General features: G+C 38.1%; 6 protein-coding genes across 16 annotated transcripts; 2 read left to right on the top strand and 4 right to left on the bottom strand.

The window, feature by feature from the left end:
- Cdk2 (Cyclin-dependent kinase 2) lies at positions 1-1,905 on the top strand. Its single transcript, XM_068301562.1, has 7 exons — positions 1-255; positions 605-800; positions 863-973; positions 1,059-1,220; positions 1,277-1,474; positions 1,536-1,725; positions 1,822-1,905. The coding sequence occupies exons 1-6, from the start codon at positions 128-130 to the stop codon at positions 1,683-1,685; spliced, it is 945 nt and encodes a 314-aa protein (XP_068157663.1). The 5' UTR covers positions 1-127; the 3' UTR covers positions 1,686-1,725; positions 1,822-1,905.
- Positions 1,906-1,942: 37 nt separating this feature from the next.
- On the bottom strand, positions 1,943-3,076 carry LOC137583780 (uncharacterized). The gene is given in 1 exon segment (XM_068298899.1): positions 1,943-3,076. A coding segment is annotated over 1 exon segment (1,134 nt).
- LOC137585678 (solute carrier family 35 member F3) lies at positions 2,091-21,537 on the top strand. Of its 11 annotated transcripts, XR_011033622.1 has the most exons (12): positions 3,622-4,411; positions 11,434-11,998; positions 12,068-12,476; positions 12,556-12,734; positions 12,791-12,919; positions 13,007-13,196; positions 13,296-13,385; positions 14,174-14,303; positions 14,776-14,845; positions 16,472-16,501; positions 18,157-18,461; positions 18,734-19,152. XR_011033622.1 is itself a non-coding variant. In XM_068301558.1 (11 exons), the coding sequence occupies exons 2-11, from the start codon at positions 11,477-11,479 to the stop codon at positions 20,391-20,393; spliced, it is 2,274 nt and encodes a 757-aa protein (XP_068157659.1). In that variant the 5' UTR covers positions 2,091-2,186; positions 11,434-11,476; the 3' UTR covers positions 20,394-21,537. The 11 variants fall into 11 exon arrangements, 9 of the variants coding, with proteins under 9 accessions (XP_068157659.1, XP_068157656.1, XP_068157655.1 ...); XM_068301558.1 differs by lacking the exons at positions 3,622-4,411; positions 18,157-18,461; positions 18,734-19,152 and adding exons at positions 2,091-2,186; positions 19,869-21,537; XR_011033621.1 differs by lacking the exon at positions 14,776-14,845.
- LOC137585681 (CLIP domain-containing serine protease B9) lies at positions 7,038-8,025 on the bottom strand. Its single transcript, XM_068301564.1, has 2 exons — positions 7,820-8,025; positions 7,038-7,763 (listed from the first exon to the last, which is right to left on the bottom strand). The coding sequence occupies exons 1-2, from the start codon at positions 7,983-7,985 to the stop codon at positions 7,069-7,071; spliced, it is 861 nt and encodes a 286-aa protein (XP_068157665.1). The 5' UTR covers positions 7,986-8,025; the 3' UTR covers positions 7,038-7,068.
- LOC137585682 (CLIP domain-containing serine protease B9) lies at positions 8,183-9,301 on the bottom strand. The gene is made up of 3 exons (XM_068301565.1): positions 9,199-9,301; positions 9,013-9,138; positions 8,183-8,943 (listed from the first exon to the last, which is right to left on the bottom strand). The coding sequence occupies exons 1-3, from the start codon at positions 9,239-9,241 to the stop codon at positions 8,258-8,260; spliced, it is 855 nt and encodes a 284-aa protein (XP_068157666.1). The 5' UTR covers positions 9,242-9,301; the 3' UTR covers positions 8,183-8,257.
- Positions 21,538-22,399: 862 nt separating the features above from the next.
- On the bottom strand, positions 22,400-27,770 carry LOC137584730 (uncharacterized). Its single transcript, XM_068300270.1, has 7 exons — positions 26,685-27,770; positions 26,328-26,623; positions 26,087-26,267; positions 25,908-26,025; positions 24,795-25,324; positions 24,378-24,495; positions 22,400-24,316 (listed from the first exon to the last, which is right to left on the bottom strand). Exons 1-7 carry the CDS (start codon positions 27,596-27,598, stop codon positions 24,050-24,052), a joined length of 2,424 nt encoding a protein of 807 aa, XP_068156371.1. The 5' UTR covers positions 27,599-27,770; the 3' UTR covers positions 22,400-24,049.
- Between the last annotated feature and the right edge of the window lie 223 nt (positions 27,771-27,993).

The raw sequence follows: 27,993 nt of genomic DNA, 5'->3' as shown, positions 1-27,993 counted from the left end.
GTATCATTTGTGCCGCCATTAGCGTTGCTGATTATGCAGGCTTGTTTATTTTCCCTCCAAATTTGTGTTTTGTATGTAGTGGAAATAGCCCCTACATTGAAGGATACCTTTAACTTAGTGAGCCCCAATGACAACGGTGTTGGACAATTTTCAACGCGCAGAGAAAATAGGCGAGGGTACCTATGGGATTGTTTACAAAGCGCGTAGCAATTCAACTGGCCAGGATGTGGCGCTAAAAAAAATCCGTTTGGAAGGGTAATTATCCCCAAGGCGAACCCGGTGCCCAAGATCGGATCACACTGTCAGACACTTGTTTGTCTATTAAAAGTGCACTAAAATGACAATTTCCCATCAATTCTACATTCGCCTGCATTACCTATGCCGTGTCCTTGACGAATGTCAAATTTTCTAACTCCTGCATCCATGTAAGGCTTCACCAAGCAGCCCGGATTCTGCGAGTGCTGCGCTAAGACAAAAACTAAGACGTAGCACCACATGATTCGGCTTCATAGTGGAGTACATCACAACGTCATCATGCTGGACACTTCATCTTATCCATAGTAATTGATTAAGCCACTTAATCCTTTTTATCTTCCTATTTTAGTGAAACGGAAGGTGTTCCCTCGACTGCAATTAGAGAGATATCCCTGCTAAAGAATCTAAAGCATAAGAATGTGGTTCAACTCTTCGACGTGGTCATTTCTGGCAATAATCTCTACATGATATTTGAGTATCTCAACATGGATCTCAAGAAACTAATGGACAAGAAGAAGGATGTCTTCACACCGCAACTAATCAAAGTAAGTCTAGTTTAGTCGATTATTCTGACAAATGATTAAAATATTGTCTTTCCTATTGACAGAGCTACATGTACCAGATACTTGATGCCCTCGGGTTTTGCCATACTAATCGTATTCTGCATCGTGATCTCAAGCCACAAAATCTTCTTGTAGATACGGCGGGAAATATAAAGGTAGCTGCAGTACTTGTCCTTCAACTTAAGGAAGGGAATAATACGAGACTTAATAACAACTTTCCTCAATTTACTTCAATTGCAGCTAGCTGACTTTGGTCTAGCGAGGGCTTTCAATGTTCCAATGCGAGCATACACCCATGAAGTGGTCACATTGTGGTATCGATCACCTGAAATTTTGCTTGGCACCAAGTTTTATTCTACAGGCGTGGATATCTGGAGTCTGGGCTGTATATTTGCCGAGATGGTAAGCCTTAAAACACCTAAATTCAATTGCATATGCATTAAAGTCACCGTTTTCAGATAATGCGTCGATCTCTGTTTCCTGGTGATAGCGAAATTGATCAATTATATCGTATTTTCCGTACCTTAAGTACACCGGATGAAAGCAAATGGCCAGGAGTTACACAGTTACCCGATTTTAAAGCTAAGTTTCCCAAATGGGAAGCCACCAATGTGCCTACTGCAATCCGCGAACATGAGGCACATGACCTGATAATGGTAAGCTGATGGCATTCTCATCCTTTTTAAACGTTTTCCCATATACAACCTGATTTTCTAGTCTATGCTGCGCTATGATCCCAATTTACGCATATCAGCGAAGGATGCGTTAAAGCATACGTATTTCCACGATGTCCAGCATGTGGATAATGTGGCCCTGCCTGTCGATCCAAATGCAGGCAGTGCCTCACGTCTGACTCAACTTGTCTGATCACCCTTAGCAAAATTTTTGTATCCATCTTATTAGTAAAGTAAGTCAACCGTTTGTACCTCATTTAGTCATTAAGTTGTAGTCCAATATTGTTTTATTTTGTATTAAACGTCTTGGTCTAATCTCTCTCTTACAGCCCACTGCCGCTCCTTATCATTTTCCCGCACATCATGTAAAAATCTCATACACTACATAAATACACATTTCATGCTGCTTTAAATTATTCGTGGAGTTTATTAACCATGCATTCATAAGAATTACCAGGCGCGCAGCCGAAAATAACCGTATCGACGACGTGGGGTGACTGCAACTGATGAATCGGCCGCTGCTGGTACCTCATGACGTTGACGCTGACGACTAAGGTGATCGTCGCGCATGTATGTGCCCAAGGCATTGCGCATGCTCTCAGAGAGAGATGAGTAGCTAGCCTCAGCGCCTTCACCGTCCCCGGCTGAAGGTTCAGTCGTTGTGTTGTCTTCATTGGATGCACTTTCTTCAACGGTGGGTGCTTTTACATCATTTTTTTCGTCAGTTGTTCGAACCAATAGGGTCAAGGGTCGCAATAGCGTCACTTTCTTTGTATTCAGTTTAGCCAATGGTGTGGGTTCTTCTTCTTCGATTTCGGGTTCTTCCCCGTTTTCTTCATTGGATTGTTCTTGCAGACCACTTCCATAAAACTGATTGTAGTAGTTCCTTTGATCGTGAAAGTCTTCTGGACGGAAACGCTGCACTCCGTAATAGCTGCCCGAATTGGTATCAAAGAAAAACATTGGTTGAGCCTGAGGCAATAGAGATGGTTGTGCTGGTGGTGGTCCATAATAATCATATGGATCATAAAATTCTTCTGAATCAATGACAGGTCTTCGCTTCTGCTGCTTGCGACGCTTACGCTTCTTTTTGTTCGAACTCTGTGGACGATCTACTTCAATGTTTTGAAATTGTTGCTCCTCCTCAGGATTAACTGACTGGACAAACACAGGCGGAGTTTCAATTATATTGGCAGTGCCATCGTTAAAGAGATTCACCAATGGATTGGTTAGATTCCGTAAACTAAAATTGGGCTGGACGCTGCGTACAAAGCTATTCCACACTCTAATGAATGGACGCTCAGTTGTGGTTGTTGGTGCCGCCTTGCCACGCCCACGCAATCGTTGCCTCTTGTAACCTCCAAGTGGAACATAGTTGTAACTAGTTAAATGAGATCATATATTAGGATTTATGATATTGTAATTAGTATATTGACTCTATCGATCTAACCCAAAGTTGGTTTGCTCTTGTGGTATCCAGTTGTCGTTGTCCAAGTCGACATTTGTTATTCTTCCTCCTAAAGTTTCATCAGGATAGCTCCAAGCTACGAACAATACCAATGATATATAAAATTTTAACTCCATAGTGACCAACCGTTGCTGTTCTTGGTTCGGATCACACTGATGAGATCTTCATCTCTTTTTCGGGTTGTGGCCACCTAATTCATCATTGTTCTGTGGTTTATTGTCTTGTTCTTTCTAGTAAAAATTTATTCGAATTTTGCCAAATATACAGCGAAAGTCTTAATAGATACATATTGATTTGTATTGGCATTGTGTTAACCCTATAATTCCTAGTATACATACATATATGTCCAAAGCTAGCTAATAACCCAATTTTAAGAGTGTCGAAAGACTTTCTCCTCGGGCCATATTGGCAGCTGCCAATCCCGCTTTATACATATGCAAATTGATTTTTATTGATTACACAATTAATATGCCATTCAAGGTGTGCTATTTGGCGACAGCAGTTTATGGCCAATTGGTTTTCGATAGTGCCAAAACTTGTTTATAACAAGAAGTGGCACAAAATGATTTGATGTGATTTCCATAACGATAAATTGATAATGAGTTCGGTTCTTGTTTGATTGATCTAAGTTCAGATGATTTAGAGAAATCATCATTTATAAGACCATCGACTTATCAGTTAATGTTTATTTCAAGTTAAAAAGAAATTCCACTTTATTCCCAGGCCAACAGACTTGTTTATGGTTTATAATAGTTTGAGAGTGATAAAACCTGAAATTCTCATGTCTCATGTTTTTTGGTTTTCTATTTTTGCAGCAAAAAAAAAAAAATGCATTTAAGTTTGAATTTCTTATCATTGAAAATCTTAAATATTGTGGTTGCCGTTACCCAATAATTTATTGAGTCCTTCGAACTGCCTGAGCACGGACACAGACAACGTGTCTGCCTCAGACCACAGACGTGAAACAACATCAGGCAGTAATGTCAATGGGGAAGAAAAACAAAACAACAAACACAGAAACACACACAGACAAACAGACGCTTACACAAACAACAGTGTAAAGAAAATTCCTAACAAGTGTTTTTCTTTACTGGCCCAGAGAAAGATTGAGAGAGAGCGAGAGAGAAATTCTAAGAGAGTGCTTTCACACATGGCAAACACGAAAGCTTTGACTATGTCTTCTGGCTGTGCCCGAGCTCAGGAAACTCTGTGTTGGTTTTCAGTTAAGTTTGAGTATCCTGGCCAGAAAGTATGCAACATTTTCCACAGGCCTTTACGCGCGTCGAACAATAAGAAAAGCTGGAAAAACGCCAGCAGCAAGAACCAGCACACTATAACAAGTTTTTCTTTCCTTTCACACAAGTCTAGAAAAAGTAGTGAAAAGGCAGCATTTAAGTGGCAGTTGCGTTTTTTGGGCTAAACAAACGGATTCGTCGCGTGCGTTGGTATAAGTGAGCCTTCTCTTCACGTAAATTTATACCCACACACACATACGCACATGTCCTAGTATGCTCAGCGTGTTCGCGTGTGTGTATCTGTGTGCTTTTGTGTATCCGTTCAATGTTCAAATTTTTTGTGAACTTTTTTCAAAAAAAAAAAAAAAAATTGTTGTAATACATTTAATTGAATTAAGTAAAGAGCTGAACCACCGCAATTGAAAATTTATATAAGTGAAAGAGTAAGAAATACTAAAGGAGAGAGAACCAAAACTAACCAACTTAAATCCAAGAGAATTGCGTAAAATTCTGAGGTGTAATAATGCCATTAAGTACTTAAGTAAATTATATAAAAACATTAAATGCCTCACCGAGCAATTATCACAAATTCCAAGCAAGTCCAAGAAAATTTCATTTTTCCCCTTCTGCTTTTGGATATGTGTGTAGTGTGTCTGTGTGCGTGCGTGTGTGTGTGTGTGTTAACGGATATGTGGCACAACTGTTGTTCATGGGGTTGGGCTAGATTTTTATTTTTGACACGGCCTATTGTCAAGGTACAAATAGGAGGTAGGTGCCCTCCCTCAAGGTCTGGCAACTAACTAACCCTAGCTCAAGCACAGTCATAAAATTACACTCACACACACACACACACACACCACACACCCACAAAAAAAAAAGCAAAAGAATTGAAACATCTTGGCGGGCGTTTCGTTGCCATTTTCAAGTGCGCGCTTTGTGGTCGCCCAGAAGCCAACGCTTCGCCTTCAACACCATCTACCGCACGTCATTTTCCTACATAGTTGTTGTTTTTGTTATATGTAGTTTCAGGTGTCTGACTGTGTTTCCTTCTTGTTCTATTTTTTGTTGGTTTTGGCTTTGCTGTTTGCCCATGTGCCCTCGCTCAAGTGCTCGTGCTTGACCATAACCACTAAAACTGTCACATTGCGTATACGCCGCGTGTTGCCCTCGACCGTTGTAAGCTCATTTACTTGTTTTTTTTTTGGCACCCACGCAAAACAAGAGAGCCCAATTTTCTCTCGCAGCGTAAATATGTGACTCTCTCTCTCTTTCTCTGTGGCATTCTCTCTTTCTTTCGACTTCAGCTGTTTGTTTTGTTTTCAATCGTCAAGAACAACAACAACAGCAATACATTTTCTTCCTTTGCCCTTGTTTCTTATGCTACCATTTCTGTGCCGTTTCACGTTCCTTTTTGTTCGTGCTTTTTTGTTGTTTGTTGTTTGGCAATTGAATTTTTATTGTGATTTTTTATGCTTGACAAACAAACAAGGACGTGCTGGCATCTTTGGCTTTTATAGAGCAATTTAGCGCCTAAAAGAATGCAATGGTCTAGCAAAATACGGAAAGCCACATTGAAATGAATAAAAAGGGGGAAAGTACATAGATAAAATGGTTCCTAATGGTTCTCTTTATCTTTAACCAAGGTAGTCCGGCACTTTTGTTTTCATTCTTATATCTTATAATCAAGTGTTAAAAGACATTCTCAAGATATACCCTACAACATGTCCTTAACTTAATTACCTAAAAAGAATAAAAGTTGTTTTCATAAATAAATGTCTTACTGGTCTCCCTCTTAAGGAGTTAAAAAATGAATTCATAAAAGAAGCTATAATCTTTATGTAAATTAGGGTACTTCTAGATTCTACACTTTTTTTTCTATCACTACATCAATTATGTTTTGTGCCACAAAAATGCATATAAAAGATGCCAACTAGCATTTGGGCAAAGAGTATAAAAAGAAAGCATTGAATGTTTTTTCTTCCTTACAGATTACATGGTTACAAAGCTTTAGTAATGTAAAGGTCCTTATACACATACTATACGACTTAAATGACTTTTACCTAGAGATAGAGAAATGTTCTCGAGATCTACCTTCAGATAGTCGAAAGTGGCTGGATCTAGTGTGCTTATGATGTTGTCTGTTTTCATATCACAGGAATGTGTTTGACTACTCTTTACCCTCATATAAAAACTCTATCTAAAATTTAAATATAATTAAATGAGTTTGAATGTATTTCATAATCGTTTTAAAACTTCTAAGAGCAGGAAAAATACTAACAAACTGTTTACATACAATAATCTCTACAAGTTTCTACTCTTTAGATCGAACACGTTTGCTTCCTTTCTTCCACTTGATTAGAGTATTTGGTTGTCTGTAAGTCCTGTCACAGGCCTGACTTGGCATAATTCCAATAGCTTTTTACTCTTTCTGTTACTCTGTAAGTTTCTCTCTCTCTTTCTCTCTCTTTCCCACACATTTAATTAGCCTTCAGCTTTGTGGACTTCCGTTTCCCTTTTGCATGGCAAAAGACAACATTTTGGCTGTCGCCTTGGCGGCTTTGTCGTCTGTCAGATTTAACATTGTCATAGTTTGTGCTGGTTGTTTTTCCTTTCGGTTCCTTTAGTTGGAAAAACAAAAGTGTTTTTTTTTTTTTTTTGTTTGCTGAAATTTACATTTTTCTCACATTAGCCAACCAATGGCGGCTCTGGCGAGGTTGACTGCTCATTAAAATGCCATAAATATATGAGCAATTTGCATGTTGCATGAGCACAGGCCGCGAAAGCTCAAACTGAATAATTAACACCCCAAGACGACGAGTCACGACTCGGTCTAGGCGACCTGTTGTTAGCAGCTCCCATCTTTAATATGGTCTTTAATGGCGTTCAATTAAGGAATCGGAATTACTTCTAATAAAATTCATATAGGGTTGTATATTCAGGAAGCTGGATAAGATACGGCCATCGACATTAGTCCAATCATGTAGGAGGCCAACCAAATAGTAGTTCTGTGGGACATCATTCCTCACTTGAATGCCGACGAGAGAAGAACCAGGATAATAGGTTTGGTCTTTTTCCTGATAGCCACAAACCGTATTTATTCTGGTCACCAGGGACTTGGCGCTGTTTTGGCACAGGGAAGTACTTATGGTATTCACCCAAGTCTTGTGCTTTAGTTCTTTATTGGTTCGCAAGCCGGCCAATATAAATATCTGACCCACCAGCGACTTGTCGACCAGATCTAGTGGTGGCATGCAGATCGGCATGACACTTGCTGTTAACTTGGCATCCCTTGCCAGCGTTAGGACGGCCAGACTGTTCTTCAATGTCAACGCATCGTATTCCGGATGAATGGCTATTTCGGCCAATTTTATTTCCTGTGGCGGCAGTACACAAAAGCCATCCGATTCGCAGCTAACTTCGTAGGCATTTCTACTCTTATTCCACACACCCAGCTGCACAGCAAACGCCTCCGCATGTCCGTTGTACCGGACAAAGCAATGGGCAGGTGCTAACACATTCCTTTTAGAGATTAATGCACCCAAGCAACCAGTTGTCTTTTCCTTTGAGCCTAAACGATGATTGATGTAAGTGCCAGAAGAAGTTCGAACCAATGTATGCACTTACCATTGAGATATGTGATGCGGGCCAACCACTGATGCTCTGAGGGAAAGGCATAATCATCCTGCTTTAGAACTTGGTCTTCTCTAAATTGTCCACATTCCGGTTCTTTGGCATTCGTCAATTGCGATATAATCAGCAGCAATGGAATTATTCCGTAAACTCGATGCATTCTGAGAGCCGACTCTTGAACAACTGAACTTGAGAATACGACTAAAACGACTTTTATGTATATTAAACACGGTACTAGACACACTGATTAGCTTGGGCAATGCAATTTATTATACAACTACAACTACTACTTACTATAAAGCCGAGAACCGGTCTTAAAGGCGGAACTACAAGTTATGATAATTGATACTGGTTAAATTTCCAATAAATAACTTCAAGGAAAGTCATGTGTATTTATATATTTGTAGAAAAATGCATAAAACTATCTTGATGTTAAGATGAGTTAATATTTTCTTTAATCCAATCGCGCCATGGCCGCAGATCTTGATAGATCATTGTAGTTACCCCACCTGACAGATACATTTTGGCCAAAATTGCAACTAGATAGAAATTCTCGGGTACATCTTTTACCACATTGATGCCCATCAAGGCGGTTGCCTCATAGAATCTAGTGGTCTTTGGTGGAAAACCGCAGAATTGATTTTGTGGCCACGGGGTCTTTGATGATGTCAATGTGTTGCAATGCTGCCGCGATACAATGAATGCCTTGCCCTTGCCTCTCAGATAGTTGGAATGATCAAATCCGGAAAATGGTAAATTGCGACCAGTCAGAGAATCGGGCTCTGTGTCCCCTTGCAAGCAAATGGGCTGAATATACGGCGTATAGTTGATGGATTCTGTTAGTTTCAGAATGGCCAGATCGTTGTCACCAGTATCCTTGTCCGCCAGGGGATTAATTTTAATATCGGCCAATTGGAATAGCACCGGTCCGGGTACACAGAATCCCTTCTCATTGCATACATACTCGTTTTCCGGTGTATGTGACTCATTCCGTATTCCAAGCAAGACAGCGGCATTACGCTGTTGCTTTTGAAATTTACGTACACATGTAGCAGTGGTCAGGACATGCAACTCATGGATAATGATAACATTGCAGCGAGTATGAGTAAGTCTACCACCTGCAATGGTAAGAAATCCATCCTTGGGTTTCTCTCTTTAAATGTGGTTTCAAATGGGGTTGCACCTACCTTGTCCTTGATTCATTAGTAATCCCACCCAGGGATATTCATTGGGATATGTTGTTGTGTATGTGTTATGCAGTAGACGTTCATCCAAAACGCCGCATTCCGGCAAGGCTTGAACAGTTCCTAAACCTGGCATGATATCAAAGTATACGTTTTAGTTTCTCATTATAAAAGTAGTCATTCCCTTACCGATCACAAATGTGAGAACAACAAGTTTCACAAACATTTCCATTGCACGATTATCCGCTTGAATTCTCGTCTGGCTCAGCGTTCAAAGCAAACTGGGCTCGATTTCAAATGCTGTGCCTTTAACGAAAACCGCCAACGAAAAAGCGACATCAAAATGCCAACTTGCAAACACTCTACAGGCATTTGCATACAAAATGTTTCTCATTTTACCTCAATTTTTAATTGAAAAACATTTTTCAATGAAGTTAAAAATTGTTATCATATTTTATACAAAACTCCAATTAAAATGTTATAATGGAAGCTAATTTAAGTCTGCCCTGGTTAACGAAAGATTCGCTTTTTAAATAAGTTCAAAGTTTTGAGAATAAAGAAAAACCTCAATCAAATTAATCTTAAGATATATCGTTATTGGAACAGTTTTTTGTATGTTTTCCTCACCATCCCCAACATAATTTATTCAAAATTTACCTAAAATACCATACCAAGAAACATTGAGAATTTGTAAAAACATTTTTAAATGCTTCTATTAACTTCAATATGATATATATAGTATTAGAATGACAGGTTTTATTATACCAGGCACCCATAGGATGAAGATGTATGTAACAGGCAGAAGGAAGCTTTTCCGACCCCATAAAGTATCTATATTCTTAATCAGTATCAACGGCCGAGTCAATCTGCCTGTCCGTATGAACACCTAGATCTCGGAGACTATAAACGCTAGAGCCACCAAATTTCGTATGTAGGCTCGTCTAGTATGTAAAGTGATCAAGTTTATTCCAAATTTTTGTCTTTATGATAATTGGTAATGATAATTGATTGATAACTTTATGAATGAATGCCTTGCCCTTGCCTCAATCCGGAAAATGGAAAATTGCGACCAGTCAGAGATACAATTTCAGCTTTGGGGAGGTAATTTACCTCATTTCTTGTCCTCCGAGAATTCAAAGATATTTGTACTTTCTTTCCAGAATTTCTTGTGATTCCATCTTTTAATTAACAACATAATTTTTGCTCACCCCACAAGTATTTTTGTTCATATACATATATATTCGATTCAAGTGGAGAAATCTTTGCTAATTTCCATAGAACAATGTGTAAACTGGGAAATTCTCTCAAGATTTGCATAATTCAGACATTGCGACATAACAATCCATATCTTTGTATATGTGTGTGTGTGTGTCTCCATGTATATTTGTTAGTTGTCATTTAATTTATTGACTAAAAATCCCCATGCTCTCCCCTTGTCAGTATTTCTTGTAAAATGCATCAATTAAATAATCAATAAAAGAAAACTATCTATCATATAATTATTTGAATATGCCTGCCAATCAATTCCTCTTTGTGCAAAATTCCAGGCAATTATATTCAACTGTATGGGTTAAAAGGACAGTCATTATATAGCTATTAACTTGTTCAAATCAGCAGTTTGCTTCGTTTTTACGTCTTGGTCTTGCCTAGACCCTCGATCTGAATAATTAATGTTTCAATTAGAATGGCATTATTGAAAGCAAACACAGCCAACTGTGCCCAGTGGGATGCCTGAAGTATTGAAGGTGAAGGACACAGAAGGACGACAAGTGGACAAGTGGGTGGATTGCGTGAAAGTGGGTGAGGTTTACAGGGTTAATTTAGCTATGCAGTAAAAAGGCTTACAAATTGCCCAACCGGATCTGCTTAGGTTGCCATGTTTATTGTCCACTCACTCTCCCTCTCTCTCTCTATGTCTTTCTCTCTCTAACAATGTTCAACTTGACCCAGCTAGCTGAGGCGTTCATAATTTGCATTGTTATGAGTGCCGTCCCCCCACCTTGTGCCTTCCATTCAACACATATGTTGGGCATCCAATCAATGGACTGGACTTTACAAAAACAAACCAGCCAGCTGGTCATTTAGCCATGAAAAATGTTTGACTTGCTTTGCCTTCCCTTGAGTTTAGCCTGGAGCTTTGTAGGCTCCAAAAAAAGGGTGTGTTGTGTGTGGGTGAGAGGACTTTTGGGCTTGGGTGCTCATGCAAATTGCGTGGGGTATTGGGGAGCGCCTTTTGCCTATAAAAAAATTGGTATTCGACCTCCACCTTGCGTGTTCTTTCATCTCTAATCGCTGCCAGCACGTGAACAGCAGCATGTTTCTTGGCTAATCGCACTCCAATTGAGCTTTGGGGTTATATAGAGAGGGGAAGTTTAAAGCGAAATCTAAAAAGTCAATATCGTACCCTTTTACACTCTTTTGCAGGCAGCAATCACTATGAATGTGAAATATCTATGTGAATAGTAGGATGACTCGAGACGGCGAAATTCCGGCCATCTTTAATCCGAAACGTGTGCGAACCCCATCTGTGGTTGTCACCGGGGACTCCTCAACGAATGGACCGTCGTATAATAGCAGCAACAACAGTGGAGCTGTAGCCAGCAGCAGCACTGTCGGTGGGGCAGGCGGTGGTGGAGGCGGCGGCCCAGTTGGAGGCACAGTGGTGCCTGGGACAGGCAGCTGTGGGTTCAGCAATGTCCTCAACTCAAGCAATCCACAAATAACCCACCAAGATTCAATATCATCGAGCCAACAGGATCCTAATGAGGTGATTATCATTCAAGCGGATACTCCGACAGGGACTCACAACGCACAACATCACTTTGGAGGCGACTCCAGTGATACGGCACACAGTGCTGGACACGATCAACAGCAGCAACAGCAACAGCAGCAGCAGCAGCAGGCAAATGGCCATGGAGAAGAACCAGAATTACGTTTCCGTAAGCTGCAGGCCTGCAAAGAATCCTGTTGCTCCGAGCTGGCTCGGAAGGTAAGAGTTTCAGAGTTTTCGAGTTGCTCCAAATACGGTTTAAATGGGCCCCTCTCTTCTTATCCGCAGATGTACTATGGTGTGTGCGTGACCATTCTCGTGACCGGGTCATGGGTAGGAGCCACACACACCATCAAGTATATGTACAAGTATCGAGCTCCTTACGATGATGTACTGAACGATGATCAGGACACGTCGTCGAGTCGGGCGGAGCTGAGCACCGAGCTTGAGGATATACTGGCCATCAGTGATTCATCCCTGCATCATGTCGAGGACGCCACCGAGATGTTCAAAATCCCACCACGCCAGCCCGTCTACTTTAGTGCTCCGTTCTTTGCTGCCTGGTTTTTTACCAATTTCTCATTACTCTTCTTTCCCATCTATGTGCTGGGACTAATCTCGGCACGGAAATATGATAAATTAAGTGAAATATTGGGCGATGTGCTGCGTGGTTTTCGCGAGCGAGGTTTCACCGTAGGTAAGTTCCAATCAGATGCAATCTCGTCCATTGGAATCCCAATTGACTATCTATTTCCGCTCTGGTCTTGATTTCTAAGGACGCTTTCTGAATCGTTGCCTCTCCTTCTGCATACTGTGGCTTGTGACCACATATCTGTACACACTCTCCCTGCATGTGCTCTTTGCCACCGATGCTCTGGCCCTGTTTGCCACAAATGTGGCCTGTGTCTACTTGCTGTCCTGGGTTATTCTGCACGAACAGTTTGTGGGCGTACGGGTAAGTGAGGTCCTCCGAAATCTAATCAAATCGTATTACATGGCTTCCATTTTTAGATTGTGGCTGTTATCCTCTGCGACACGGGCATTGCATTGCTGGCCTATATGGATGGCATCACAGAGAGCCGTACACTTGGCGGCGTTGTGCTGGCCACATTGTCCGCTGCCGGCTATGCTGTATTCAGGGTATGACCTGCGTGTCCTTTTGCTCTGTTTTCGTCGTCGTGCCGTGTCGTTCTCATGTTTTGCCATTTGCTTTTTTCGGCTTTCTAGGTTATGTTCCGCAAAGTAATGGGCGATCCGCCTGTGGGCCAAATCGCATTCACATTCACAGCATTGGGTTTCCTCAATGCCTTGCTGCTGTGGCCCGTTGTGTTGGCGCTTTACCTGACTGGCACGGAAAGTCTGACATCGGAGAGCATTCCCTGGAACCTGCTTCTGGCCGCCAGTCTATTGCTTTTAGGTACTACCACAAACACATACAAACTGCCCACTGCCCCTTTTAGGACCCTTACTTACCTTTGTTATAAACTTTTATCGTTGTAATTAATTTTGATTGCAGTTTTCCACGTCCTAATGCAGTTCAGCGCCGCCGTAACATACAACATGTTTGTGACATTGGGTTTGATTACAGCCGTTCCCGTTTCAGGTGGTATGTATACCAACAACAACAACAACAACATAAAAAGGGCAACAACAATTTCTATTAGCCTGAGGCATTCCGTGACTATATATTATTTTAAATCGTCAAATAAAACTTTCAGGAAACTCAAATTGTTGCTACGAGCAAGTTTTTTCCTTTTTACCACAAAAAAAAAAGAAATATAATTTTTATAACTTTCTTAAAAACAATTACTAATATTTGTTAGACTCTTTACCCAGTTAATGCCAACTTTGCTTAAAATGAACTTTAAGCTAGGAAGGAAATCCTGGACCTAAACTGATTTCTGGACTCTTTCCTAATAGGCTTTACTTCTGAGGTTTAGAATTTAGATTTTAAACAATTCCTTCCTTTTCCTTTTGATTTCCAAACAGCATTTGCCTTGTTAGTCCTCAGAGTTAACACTTTCTTAATATTTTTTTGAATACTCTTTAAAAAGTTGACTTAAATTTGGTTTCGCTTGAAATTTACTAGAATTTTTCCTTAGCAAATTTGAGAAAATGGATTTTAATGAATCTCAATCCGAATACCCATCGAAAAACTTATCTATGCAAGCAATTGAAAACATTTCTAACTTAGTATCGAATACTAAATCTATTAATAGAGAGAAAAAATTAATGAGAAAATCAAGTTCTAAGAGTATAGGTAGGAATTGAAGATGTTTTGATTGGTAGATCAAGCTTGGTTTTAAAAGTTAATCAACCTCATACATATGTACATACATGCTGACTAAACTTACTATCAATACTAATCACTTATACTAAATCTACCGTATCTAGCACTCGATGTCATATTGTACAGCGCAAATTTTGCTGGCATGAAACTGGCCGGGGTTATTCTAATTGGCATTGGGTTTTTCCTCGTTATGTTCCCCGAGAATTGGCCCGACTATATAACACGATTGCTGCGGTAAGTACACATTTTCTCTTACATTAATTTTCTTTGTTTTTGTTTTTTTTTCGAAATTTTTGTTATTCATATTGCTAAAATGTTATACAATTAAATATGCTAATTTTCATATTGTGTGAGTACAAAAAAGAAACCAAAAAAAAAAAAAAACTCGTGCGTGTTTTTTTTTCTCAAATAATTTTACTACATTTTCCGTTTTGGACTTGTTTTTGTTTGTATTTTTCTTACTTTCATAACTTTTCTTTGTGTTTATTGCTAAAAAAGAAAGTACCGAAATATATAATACATATATTAACTTGAATTAAATATATACCTATTATAAAAATCATTTGACTAAAAGGATTAACACTTACACACAATTAGTATAAAATCTTTTGTTGTTGTTGTTGTTAACCATGAACATGAATTTGAAATCTATCTATTCTATATCCATATATATCTTTGACTTTATATCCAACCAAACATCTTGCAGAAAGAGCGTTCGAGCCATACTCCGTTACCAATGTTGTTGTGAATTAGCCGAAATTCGCTATGCTCATTCGGTAGGCCAAACACACAAACAAATCAAAAAAACCAAAGAAAACCAAATTAAATTTAGTTATAGTCTAGACAAGTATCTCTCGAAATGATGATGAAAGAAGAAAAATACACATACATACATATAACTTGCCAGATTTTTTACTGAACACCACCCAACCACAATTTCTCGATATATAAGAGATATATATTCCACACAGACATGATAACTATGTACCTACTTACACCTTGGCTTCCAAAATCTTTTGCGCTCACCCTTTTTGAAGATATATACATACATATAAATTGTAAATCCAATGTATACTTATCCAAATATATATATATATACACAGTACTATATACTATACCCGATATACCTATATGCCTTGTTACACCTCTATATAAAACTAATACAAGTACATATCTCTATATATCAAATAAATTGTTTTTTTTTTTCATTCACGACACTAACTTTAGGCCATTCCGTGCAGTTGTTGTTGGTTCAAAGTTTTAAAAACCCTTCTGAGACCTTCTCATTGTTGTTGTTGATGTTCTTAACGTTAATTGCTAATTGATTTTGGTTCGTTCGTTATGATTTCGTTTGTGTTTCGGCAGATCAGCAACTTCATTTCCACCCACCGGAGCCAATTGAACAAAAAATTATTAATCCAAACATCATATTGTTTATGTAAAATACTTATAAACTTTGTACATGGATGTTGATTGCAAATGTTGCTGATGCTGAGGTTCGATCAATGTAGTTCTCACCCATGACACACACACACACACACACACTCATACACACCCCACTTAAGTATCTAGAGCTGATGTTGCGAATCGTGTCCTAAACAGGTTAACCTCCAAAAAACAAAAGATCGAATGATGAGCACACACCTCGTTTGTTGTGTGTGTGTGTGTGCCTTGATTTTTAATTTTCATGGCTGTTTGTTGTGCAATCTCTCTCTCTCTCTCTGTCTTTTCTCTTCTAACCTTATCATACCTTATAATGGCCGCTTGTAATTGAGTTTGAGTTTGAGTTGGCCAAACAAGTTGTAAATAAATTTCAAACATATTTTTAATTTGACCATAAATATTTCTTATCGTGTGTGTGTGTGTGTGTGTGTGTGTGTGTGCACTCGGCAAGGGGTTTTAGCAGCAAGTCATGATATAGATATAGAAACAGATCGTTGCAGCATGATCAATCAAAAAAGGTTACGCCCTTTCCTGACCCAAAAACATACCAAAAAAAAAAAAAATGACATTTTCAGTTTAATTTTCAGCCTAAAAACCAAAAAGCTTAAAAATTCTAAAAATAATAAAAATTTATATATATATATATTAATTAATTGTTACTTTTTTTGTCTGAATAACTTTTGTTTTTCTTCAATATAATCAATTTGGCCATAAATAGTAATTTCATTTTAAGTTTATGAAATAAATTTCCAGTTTTTACTTCAGTTTTCTCTCGATTTTGTTAAGTTTATCTTTTCTGAGTGTTGTGTGTTCTGTCTCAAAACCAACTATCCCCCATATTCTCTATCTATTCTCTCTCTCTTTATCTCTCTTTCTCTCTATCCCTTTCTCAATCTATCTGTCAACTATATATATTATATAAAACTCGTATCTCGACATTTCTTAATTATATTTTGCAGAAGCATCATAATGCTGGGTCACAATGCGAGGTGAGTTTCGTGAGGTTTACAGAAACGAAATATCTCTTATAATTTTAATTTAAGAAAGAAAAACGAAAACCAAATACAATATTTCACGACGCCCAAGAATATATATATAGGATATATACTATATAGCAAATACTCAAACAAAAAGAAACCTATTCTATCTCGATAGAATCTCGATTCAAATTCAAATTACAAAACTACTCTTAATATAATATATATTCCAAAATGTAAGCGAAGTATATTTTAAATCAATTCGTTTACAATTAATTTCGAAACTTTGCCTCTTTGCTTTAGTTTTTGTTATATTAACCAAAAAAAAAAAAGGGTATTAATAATCATTTTGAGGACTTTGCCATGAACTTCAATTTTTATTCTCACTTTTCGGCTTGCGTCTCAGTTTTAGTTTCGTTTAATTCCATATTATTTTCTTAGATTTCGAAAATCTGTAGAAATTCTAGGTCGAATCGTAGTATATATACATATATATCATTTTCTAATTATTCTTATTTTTTTTTTTTTTAATTAATAAGCTAAGGTAAGTCCACTTGAGGGTCTCTCTTATTGCTGCCAGGCACTTTCAACTAAATAATCACATCACAAATCACAATAATTCGTTGAAAACTAACGAATTTAGGCTAACTTGATCATGTTTCGTTTAGGGGGCTATACCAATATACAATTTACCTTTCAAGTCTGTCTAAAAAGTTTTGAATAGTTAAATATCAAGCCCAAGGTATTATAATGATCCTTGCTTATAAAAGCTTCAAAGAAGCCAACTCAGAATATTGTCTATACTATCCTAACCGAACTAAATCTTGAACTCAATATTTTGGAATTTAAAGAACCAGCTTTTAAAACATTAATCTCTTTGAGTACCCTTAAAAAACCATTCTATGTAGGTATTTTATTAAAGAAAGACTCGAAAAGGATTGTTACTTATGTTTCTAAACTGTTTTTTGAAGTAATGACTCTAGAAGGGATCATAATAAACCCATCAAGGGGAAGCCATTTTTCATTATTTTTAGAGGATTCAAAAAACATTCCCATATGATATAAGGAAAAATAATTCTTTTTGTTAAACGGTTGAGGAAATTTCGACTATAAAAGGTATATATATTCTTAATCACCACCTGTCTTTAATAAAAGTATATCTCTGATAAACTTGGAGCAGATTAACATATTATATAAATAACAATAATTTTGTTATTTTCTGGCCAAATCGGTGGTTACTCTTCCATACATTTAGATTTCATATTTGGTATAGCCCCTTGCCACATTTTTCTATGTTATGTATATAAATAATTATTTTTTGGAGGCGACAAATCTTAGATAGAGCAGCTCAATAGTAAAATCTCTAAAATTGTATATAGTAAAAACACTGCTAATCTGTACTATTGCTTCTTTTTTCTTCTTGTTTTCTCTTCTTCACGTCAAACACCTGTCTCTCTTTCTCTCTCTCTCTCTCCCTCTCTCGTTCTCTATAAACGACTTTCTCCTTTCTTTCTCTCTCTCTCTCTCTCTCTCCTTCTCTCTTACACAAAACACAATCACGAAATTCTCATTTGATAAACCGTATGTACACGCTGCTGCATAAAAATTGAACAATCTGATATATCATATATATACACAACAAACACACAATAAACTGAACCATGTAGCGGTAGGCCAGCGCTTTGTAAACGAGATGCTATAGTCACTGGACCCTCCACACGATATGCTCAACGGCACATCACGCGAACTCACCACATAAGCTAAAAAGTTGGACAAAATCACAGAAATTGTACAGAAAACAAGACAAGAAAGAAACAAGCAAACAAATTTATATATGTATATGTATATATATATATATTTGTATATTTTGTAAATGATTTTCCAAAAACCAAAACTCAAATTGCACCATTAAAAATACTAAAGACCGAAACCGAAACGTAATCGAAACCGAGCCAGAGCCCAAGTCTTAGGGGTAAGTACCAAACCATTATCAACCTCCCCTCCCCCTTTAATTATTATAAACTTTAAATTGATTACGTATGTATGTATGAATATATAGAAGATATCAGGTACAGTTTTGATTCCTCTTGTAGATATAATTAGTCGAGATTGAAGAGGGCTCATCGTAAAATACATCAGTCTTAGCAATTAATTTGTCTCCTTCTTTAACTATCGTATTCTATCTATCTGTCATTCTATATTCTTTTTTCTCTATTTTTTGGAATTTTTGTTTCGTTTTCACAGATCGCAGCATATTTATGCCTCCCATTACAAACATAAACGAAAATATTATGCTGTCAATACAAACTCATATGTTGTTTGAGAGGCCTCATCTGTGAGGGGTCAAGAGCATGGCAAATTGTTTATCAATAACTCTAACAACTAATTACTATATGTACTTACTATATATGTTAATTACTGAGCCAACCAAGCAGTCGATTGATTAATTGATCGATTGATTAACTAGCTGGAAGCGTGGGCGAAATTTTTGTGTTTAAATCGCCCAAATGCCAACTTAAAACCAAAACTAAATGTGTGTTTTTTCCCCCCCTATAAATGTCGTGTAAACGTTGAAAAATGCATTTTTGAAACAAACCAAAAAAAAAAACGAAAACATACGTAGTTAAAATGAAACACGAACGAACGAAACGAACGATAAAACGGTGAGCGCTCTTAATAAAAAAACAAAAACTTAATTATTTGCAATTTTATTTTTAGTCACTATCATTAGATTAGAGGCTTTTTGCAATTAGTTCTTGTAAAAATCACAAAGCTTTGTTTAATATTTGCACTGATGCTTAAAAAAATGTTTGAATGTCATCCAAATTAATGCTAAATTGTATTAAATGTTGTATTTTGGCCACTTGCACTCTTCCTATAAATTAAGCTCTTGAACTATTCTGCTTCAAACTTTTTACCTCCTCACCCCTTAACCTAAAACAACACACACACCCACACACACTGACACTTAGATACACACACACACACACACAAATGGACATTAATTTTGTAAAAAAAAAAAAAAAACCGAAACCAAAACCATAATCAGTAAAAAATCCGTAACAATTTTAGAGTCAAAACAAAATATTTTAGTGCTTAGAACTGAAGGCTGCAATCTACATATATAATACATAGTATTAGTGACCAGCAGTTAGTGGCAGATTTGAAAGGAAGATAATGTCATCTGTTTAGAGCTGCCACTAACTAAAGCTAATCTATTGATGTGTATATAAAAGCTGCATTAGATTCTCAAAGACACAGAAATAAAGCCTAGACAGTAAATGAGAACCTTTTGAAAAGCAAAATATAAACAAAAATTAAATTAATTAACTAATTAACCATTGTATATTCACACACACACACACTATAACATATCTAGATGGGGTCGCGGCCCTCGGAGCGGTACTTCAACAGGTCAGCATCCCACCATTATCGATTATCGGACGGGATACATAAGGTCCCATCTTCGTTCACCCTCTGGCCGTGTGAGATGACTGATCTATCGCCAACTACAACTGGGTTTCTGCATGGTCATGGCGGCTCTAGCGCACAGCATCATCAGCAACTTTTACAACAGCAACAGCAACAACATCACCATCCCCATCATCAACGACACCATCTAACCCACTCGTATTCCCAGCAGCAACAGCATCATCTGCAGCGGCAACACTCGCACACCTCGCTAACAATGATCCATCGTCAGAGTAGCAGTCACAGTGTCCATGGTGGACGTGCTGGATCAGCAGCAGCAGCAGCAGCGGCAGCCACAGGCACTGGTCGTTTATTCTCCTACTTTGGCAACGAACACGATCATGACCATGAGCGTAAAAAGTCGGAGACATCTTTCTTCAATTTGGGCTTCCGACGCAAGTCGACAGTTGTCTATTATGCTCCAACCGATTAAAATGGGAGACCACAAGATTTTCAATCTCCATATCTCACCATAAATACAGTAAAACTACGAAATGTAAAACAATCATGAATACAAAAGAAAATGAGTTTATGAGAATTTATTAGGATTTGCACTCTTAGAATTTATCGAGAAAACAAATATATACATATTATTATGAATGTTGTTGTTGTAAAAGTTTAGTCACTCCACCAAACACACCCACACACACACATATATATGCAGTTATAAATTTGCTCAAATATAAGACACACACACACACACACACAACACAGAAAGACCGTAATGCTATGCAAATGAAACCCATAAAACATCTATGTGAGAAAATTCCCAATAATAAACGAAAATTAAAGTGCCCCAAAAGTTAACTAAACTATACATATATTTAAAACAAAATATGCAATAAAATGCATAATTCTATAAGAAAACGAAGCCAATTGTTTTTAGCAATTATATACATACATACATTTCATAATACATATATTTTAAAAACCAAACTAATTATTAAACTATGGAAAACCCTCACTCACTCAACAACCAAAACAAAAAAAGGGCACCTCACCTACAACGGCAATGAGAGATATATATATTGAATAGTTCTCACCGATTCTCAGATTCAAAAATTTATAGTATAAGCTTAGACAAATTAAGAAGAAAATGCAATCGAAATGGAGTTAAATAAGTATTCAATGTTATTGTTGTTCTCTCAATTGATGGATCTATTATTACCCCCCCCAAAAACAAATATGATTTAGTTTTTTGTGTGTTGAACTGAAAATGTATTTGTATATTTTTAACAACTGTTTGTGTGTCGTTTTTTGTAATTTTAGACCACTGTTTTTATTGTTAATGAAATGAAATTCCATTTTGTGGCTAGATAGAGACTAAAAGCCGCTGTATTAAACAAACCAACAAAAAACAAAACAAAAAAAACTGGACAATTAGGGGCAAAGTGGAATGGCCCATCTTATGTATTAAGTTATGTAGCCACATCCAATAATTGATTTGTGATAGTTTTTACAAAAATGTTTGATAACCAACTACACACACACACACACCCTCTACCTAGGCAAATGGTAACAATTTAAAGAGAGTATTTAGGATCACACAAATATAATAATAAAAAGAAAAACAAACCCCAACACTGATGAAAAATTATAAACATAGCCAAATGAAATGGAAATAAACCAAAAAAAAAAAAAAATTAAAAATTATTAATAATTTTTTTCCTTTCATTCCATTGGATCAGGAATCCTTTGCTTTGTCTGTCAACTGTCAAAAACTTGAGGGCTTAAAATCAATCGAGAAATTTGTTGTTAGTACAAAAACATTCGCCCTACAAAAACCCTCAACTTTCAAAAATTTTGTTTAAATTCTAAAAGGATAAAAAAATAAATCAAAGTCCAATAGTTGGAGCCAATTCTTGAATATTTCGTGAATAACCAATATCCAACGAACGATTCTATATAGTTCGATATAGTACGTGACCCAAATCCAGTTTCGTAATTGGACAAGTCGCGAATATATTCGACAATCGTATCGAAAAGGACTTGCGGCGCTCGTAAAACAACAACAAAAATCAAGAGAAAAATCGTTTAACAAAATATACATATATATCTTCATATATATTAAAGAAAGCAAAGCTAAAAAGACCAAAAGCAAGAACGGGCGGCGTCAATTTATCTGTTTTGGTGTTCCACGATCATTAATTAGTTAATTATTTTTTTTCCATTCCGTTCCGTCTTTCCGAATTTGTGAACTTTATTTTTTATTTTATTTTTTGTTTTGTTTGTGCGCGCAACCTATAATTTTAAAATCCTAAAAACGTTAAAAGATTTTATTTGATTTGTGCATTTTGTTTCGTGAACTTATAAATTTTAAAGCATAACGAAAAATTGACGATTAAAAAGGATTATTAACCATTTGACTGACGTTGGGGACCAGCGGATCCAAGATGAATAAGTTTGGTAAGTTACATGATACATATATATATATGGATATTGTTGTGTGTATATAAAAAGATTTATTTGAGTTTCATAGTTAGATTATTGAGGGGTTTTTGATCTTAAAGTCTACATATAAAAAACGAATGAAAATTCCGGTACTTAAGATTAATATACAATAATAGAATATAAGTTGAGACTCTACGTAAATGGACGGACATACGATATAGTCATTATTATTATTACAAATATATGTGTGTGTGTCTATATATATTCGATCGTTTTGTTAAAGGCTTTTGTTTGATTGTTTTTAAGGCACATATTTGGTTAACACACTTTTGTTTCGGGGTTCCTTCTATATATTTTTTGTACTATTCTACCAAGTATTGCGAAATATGTATATAAACTCTAAAGACCTAAAGAGACACTCTTGAAAAAGTAATAAACAAACAAAAAACCCAACTAAAAGCGGACACAGACAGCCGGCAATTGAATGGCTACCCGCAGCGAAGATGCTTTCAAATTAGAAATGGAGGAGTTGCCCAAAACGCAACGGCCGTCACTGCCCACTGCCCTGATATGACTATGAAAAATGTGTGAAAATATTTTTTGTGTCATGTTCATGTCCAAGTCCAGCAGCAGCAGCGGCAGCATCATCATCATCAGCTACCTATAAGGCCCTATAGATTTAATATATAAAAAAAAGCTGGCTGATTTCTTTTTTTTCCTTTGCCCTGGCAGGAGACCAAGTGGCTGATAAACTGGTTCCTGCGGCGCATAGAAAAAGTTCTCAGGGTACAGATAATAAAAATTCAAGCGCATATGATAATCAAAGGAGTAAGTAAGGAAAAAAAATGCCAAAGAAAAAAACAAACGACGGGCATATATTTAATTCAGGCAAAAAAGTAGCCAACGGACCACGGATGATGACCATCGGACGCAGTGCCGACGATTTAATATAAGAAAAACAAGGCACAAACGCCACGGCAGGCGTTCATTCAAAGAAGAAGGAAAAAAACACAAGAGAAGGGAGAGAAAGGTGTGCGTGCGGCACAAACAACCCTCAGCCTGGACCGATCTTCTCGATGGGTGTAGGTACCACACACACACGCACACATACCGATGGACGATGGCTAACTGGGTTTTGATAGTAACAGGTTTGCTTGCGATCCTTGCTCTCTCTTTCTCTCCCGTATATGATGGGCACGCACACACAGCTGTGCAAGGACTTCACGGACATTAGTGAGGGACTCGTCAGCATAGTCGATGCTTCCGTAATCTGAGCGCAGTAGGCGCGGCTGTTTGCGCTTTTCTGTTGCTCCTGCTGCTGCTGTTGCTGCCGTTGCTGCCGCTTTTGATAGAAATGACAAATAACCAGATTCATTGTAATAGATTATGTCTACAACTTAATCGCCTTGCAGATAAATGATGACAATGCTCAAAGAGGCGCAGAGAACTGGGTTGCGCTGCTATAGATGGCATTGGCATTGGGTTTTTTGTTTTTTGGGTGTCAATTTTGTTTGTGTCTTTGTAGCTGTCTTTTTTTTGCTTTTTTTGTCGCCAGAGAGAAGATAGTTGTGAAGAGAGAGAGTGAAGTGAAATAGTAGGGATATTTCATGAGATTTTAGTTTGGACGGAAGTGTTTGTTTGAGGTTTTCTTTTCGTTTTTCGTTTTGGCGTGCGACTCTTTCCTTTTTCTTTTTTTTTTTATCTAAACCTATAAAGCATAGTGAATACTAGGCCAATCAATGAAATGATAAGCCCCAACGCCGATTGCAAACCCGATGCTCCTGCTAATCTACACTTAAACATATCATAGCGAGTCTCTTTATCGGCTACAATATTCTGATATTCGGCCTCAACTAATTGGCCATCATAGTAAGTGATTAGATCCTCGAAAGGATATTCAAAGCCCTGTAGACATTCGCACTTGTAGCCACCAGTCTCATAGCCACGACCCATAATTGGCACGCACTGAAAGATACAAATATTTGATATAGATATGGAATCACTTAAAATAACTAATACTACTTACATAGGATGTCAAATCGTCACATTTATGTGTATTTTTATAGGCATTCGGCTCATAATATCTATCCGGGCACTGGTTAATATCCAACTGAAGCATGTCCATGGACACGGCAACCACACCCCTGCGCAGAGATAAAGGATGAAAGAGAGACAGAGTCAAACAAATTAGTCAGTTTAATTGCCCACATTTGCATGACAATTGCATGACAGGACCTCAAACAAAAAAAAAGTCACTAAAAGTCATGTCAACACTTAAAAATTAAACAATCAACAAAGCCTGAATGGGCCTGGGACTGTGCCCGAAAAAAGTGGTCACGGCCCGCGACAGACCGGCCCAACAAGTATTATCGTACACAATCAACCCTTTATGATATCATCTCATGCCCATTTCAATCCCATTTCCCCCTTTTTGTATACTCACTTGAATTCCAGTTTCACTTTCAGACTGTCCCAACCAAAGAAGGGCACCGCATAGGTCACAAGCCATTTCTTGACATAACCATCGCAATCAAAGTGCGGCTGCATCCAGTAACCGTGCTTTATATTCGCCGCTCTGTAGGAGTTGGGATAATGCTCGTACTTTTGCTGGTATTCACCTGTCTCATTGTGTCGTATCTTCATCTTCATATAGAATGTCTCAAGATCGTCGAAATTCGTGTTCCAACGTTGCTTGAGGAACTTGAAGTATTTCTTTTCGGTATACAATTCGTGCGTTTTGTTGAGACGAGCCAGATCCTCCACTTTGAACTTGCGCGTGTTGAGCTCTGTCTTGTAGGCATAGGGTGCAAAATAGGTACGATTTGTGAACTTATTTCGCTCCCAGAGTGTTGTGGCCGACCAGACTTTGCTGTCACCTAGGACAATGGCCAAAGTTTCGCCAATCATTTGATCCTCGGTCAGTGGTTTGTCCGCCACACGTTTGCCCGAATAGACTTCATTGGGATCGGATACCTGGCAGTTAAGAAAGAAGAAGGGGTTTATAATGTGTTTAATGTTGTGTGTGGGGAGCTTTGAAAACAGCTAACGACTTGTGTAAATATAAAAAGAGCCAAAGAGGGGAGAGAAAGGAGAAAAATTAAAAAGGAATGGGGGAGACTATGCTTCCTACTCTCCTCGCTCTCTCTCTCTCTCTCTGTGGGTTCTTCTGCTCTCTTGTTCGCCTTGTGGCGAACTCGTTTTTCGTGTCTCTCAAACTAATGAATTTAGCATTTTGGTAATGGTTTGACACTGAATATTTAATTCACGCCATGCGGCTGCAAACTGAAACTACTGAATCTTGAGTCTTGAGACTGAAACTGGCATTGCAGGAAATTCGAGAAAGTTGAATTACGCGTGGAAAATTATAATTTACACTTGAGAAGATTTCAAGAGGCATCGTTGTCGTTGTCGTCGAAGGCTCCTCTTAATAGGTGTCGGGTTATCAATTAATGCTCTTCATTTAGCGTGAAGGCGATGCCTCGCCTTGCTTCATGTTAATGATCATGATGTTAAATGCTGGGAACAAATTTGACCATCTGATGATGCGTTTACGTACCTGCAAGAAGGCACTAATAAAGTTGGCCAAACGCACAGCCATTTTGGCTTCGTTTTCAAATTGCTCCCGGGCTCCAAAACTCACATCACCACGCAGCACCAAATCCTGTGGATGGAAGCTGCATCGAAACACGAACAAATTAATAAAAAGTTTGAAAATAAATTACAAAATTCACATACTTTTTGCATGTACGATAATTTACCCCATGGATAAATTTCAAAGCCTGATCAATATTTAAGTTTGGTGTGTGCAAAGATCTGGCACCAGTTGTATAATTACGATATTCGGGATGCAAATCCAAATACTTCTGTCGCACATAATACGGAGCTTGCTCCCATTGAATAGGCAACTTTTGTATCCCTACAAAGAAAGGCATATTGTCAATATTTCAAGTAACTAGCATCGATTAAATCAACCCACATCCAATCTTGAGACAATCGTAATCGTTGTAATATTGCTCAGCTGAGGCACGTTCCACAATTTCACCTAAATACGGTCGCCTCACAGTGTTCGGCAGTCGAAAACCTGGCTTACAACGACATTGATAACCGCCCCTCCTAAAGCCCCAGCCATGTAAGGGTTCGCACTCCGTGGTCTCTTTTTTACAGCGCGCCGTGTCCGCAAAATGATTGGGTCCTTTGTTTCCTTCGCCAATTGGACACTGATTAATGTCTATACGCTCAAAGTCCATTTCCAGAACCGAAACTGCAGTATATCTATAAAAATATTAAGGATAATATATTTGTTTGGCTAAATATTTATTTTCTCAATAACTACTTTGGGTATTCGATGTGCCGAAACTGGGTGTGGCGTGGATAGATATCTGCTATGGGTACCACAGCTGCCACCAACCATTTGTTCGAGCGTCCACAATCAAAATATGGCCTTGTGAATTTAATGGGTCCTGGATTCTCTTCAGAGCCAGGCGGTCCATGGAATGTATACGTTTCATTTGTGTTATTCGCATATCGTATTTCGACTTGATAGGTAATCTTTGTATCATGACGACCGGCAACGTTATCAGGTAGCCACGCCCGATACCATTCGTTTATCTTGTAAAGATCATGCGTGTAATCCTTTGAAATGGAGTCTGGATGATGGGCACCCAAGTCCTGAACATCAAAGGTGTTCCATGTGGAAATCTTTTGCAGATGAATCGGGTCATTAAAATCGTCCAGACGGAAGGTGCGAGGACCAAAGCGTGGAAACGTCTTATTGAAGAAGCCGCGGTATGATGATGAGTACGAACTGTTGGGCGAAAAGTAGACTGCTGAGGCGTTGATATACGGATTGGAGGAGACGTCGGCCACGGTGGACAAGAAATAATACATCATGCCCGGATCGTAGGTATCATTAATGGCCGGGCGTATGAATCGAGACTGAAGAATATAACTCCAAAAGAAACTTCTACTCAGGGCCATGTTCTGCAGATGCAGCAGAGCCGTTCGATTTGGAAATACAGGATTCACGTTCACCTCCTTGATATCCGGTTTATGGGACACCACGTCCGAGGGCATAAACAGATCCGAGTGATGCTGAATGGGACAGTTGTCGGCATTGACTTTATCAAATTTTATTTTGATCTCATCGAAGGCATCCCGAGCCTGCCACTCATGCTGAGCTAACACACCCACAGTCAGCACCAGCATAAAAAGCAGATAGCTGCGCCCTAAAATAGTCGAGGGAAACATTTTGTCCCTGCCCGGATTCACAACAACTCCTTCTCAATCAATGAAACCTCACTTTAAACTTGTAACTAACAACAATAATTGTTAAATATAATTTAAACTACACACGACAACATTAGTAATACAAATTAATTCGGACTTTTGTTTGCACTTGTTGGATTGGAACTACGCCCTCTCTTTCTGGCATTTTTAAACACTTAAAACAGTGTTGCAAATTGTCGGTGTGGATGGGCGAAAATTATCAATAATTTATCTCTCGCCGTAAATTTTTGCCCTCTCGCCGTAAATTTTTGCCCTCTCGCCGGTTTAAGCGCGACTTAAAACAGTGTTGCAAATTGTCGGTGTGGGTGGGCGAAAATTGTCGATAATTTATCGAAGTGCGCGGGACTTGTGAAATG

Source organism: Drosophila tropicalis, unplaced genomic scaffold (genome assembly GCF_018151085.1).
Source record: "Drosophila tropicalis isolate 14030-0801.00 unplaced genomic scaffold, ASM1815108v1 contig_878, whole genome shotgun sequence".
Classification (NCBI taxonomy): domain Eukaryota; kingdom Metazoa; phylum Arthropoda; class Insecta; order Diptera; family Drosophilidae; genus Drosophila; species Drosophila tropicalis.
Note: the sequence above shows the minus strand (reverse complement) of the source record. Positions and strands in the feature narration are given on the sequence as shown.

Coding starts and splice junctions, on each gene's coding strand:
- Cdk2 (XM_068301562.1), top strand. CDS start 128: ATGACAACGGTGTTGGACAATTTTCAACGCGCAGAGAAAATAGGCGAG. Junction 801..862: donor TCACACCGCAACTAATCAAA/GTAAGTCTAGTT, acceptor TCCTATTGACAG/AGCTACATGTACCAGATACT. Junction 1,221..1,276: donor GCTGTATATTTGCCGAGATG/GTAAGCCTTAAA, acceptor CACCGTTTTCAG/ATAATGCGTCGATCTCTGTT.
- LOC137585681 (XM_068301564.1), bottom strand. CDS start 7,985: ATGCATCGAGTTTACGGAATAATTCCATTGCTGCTGATTATATCGCAA. Junction 7,764..7,819: donor CCGCATCACATATCTCAATG/GTAAGTGCATAC, acceptor ATCATCGTTTAG/GCTCAAAGGAAAAGACAACT.
- LOC137585682 (XM_068301565.1), bottom strand. CDS start 9,241: ATGGAAATGTTTGTGAAACTTGTTGTTCTCACATTTGTGATCG. Junction 9,139..9,198: donor TGTTCTCACATTTGTGATCG/GTAAGGGAATGA, acceptor ATATCATGCCAG/GTTTAGGAACTGTTCAAGCC. Junction 8,944..9,012: donor ACTAATGAATCAAGGACAAG/GTAGGTGCAACC, acceptor TTACCATTGCAG/GTGGTAGACTTACTCATACT.
- LOC137585678 (XM_068301558.1), top strand. CDS start 11,477: ATGACTCGAGACGGCGAAATTCCGGCCATCTTTAATCCGAAACGTGTG. Junction 11,999..12,067: donor GCTCCGAGCTGGCTCGGAAG/GTAAGAGTTTCA, acceptor TCTTATCCGCAG/ATGTACTATGGTGTGTGCGT. Junction 13,386..14,173: donor AGCCGTTCCCGTTTCAGGTG/GTATGTATACCA, acceptor TACCGTATCTAG/CACTCGATGTCATATTGTAC.
- LOC137584730 (XM_068300270.1), bottom strand. CDS start 27,598: ATGTTTCCCTCGACTATTTTAGGGCGCAGCTATCTGCTTTTTATGCTG. Junction 26,624..26,684: donor CGGCACATCGAATACCCAAA/GTAGTTATTGAG, acceptor ATATTTTTATAG/ATATACTGCAGTTTCGGTTC. Junction 26,268..26,327: donor CGATTGTCTCAAGATTGGAT/GTGGGTTGATTT, acceptor CTTTCTTTGTAG/GGATACAAAAGTTGCCTATT.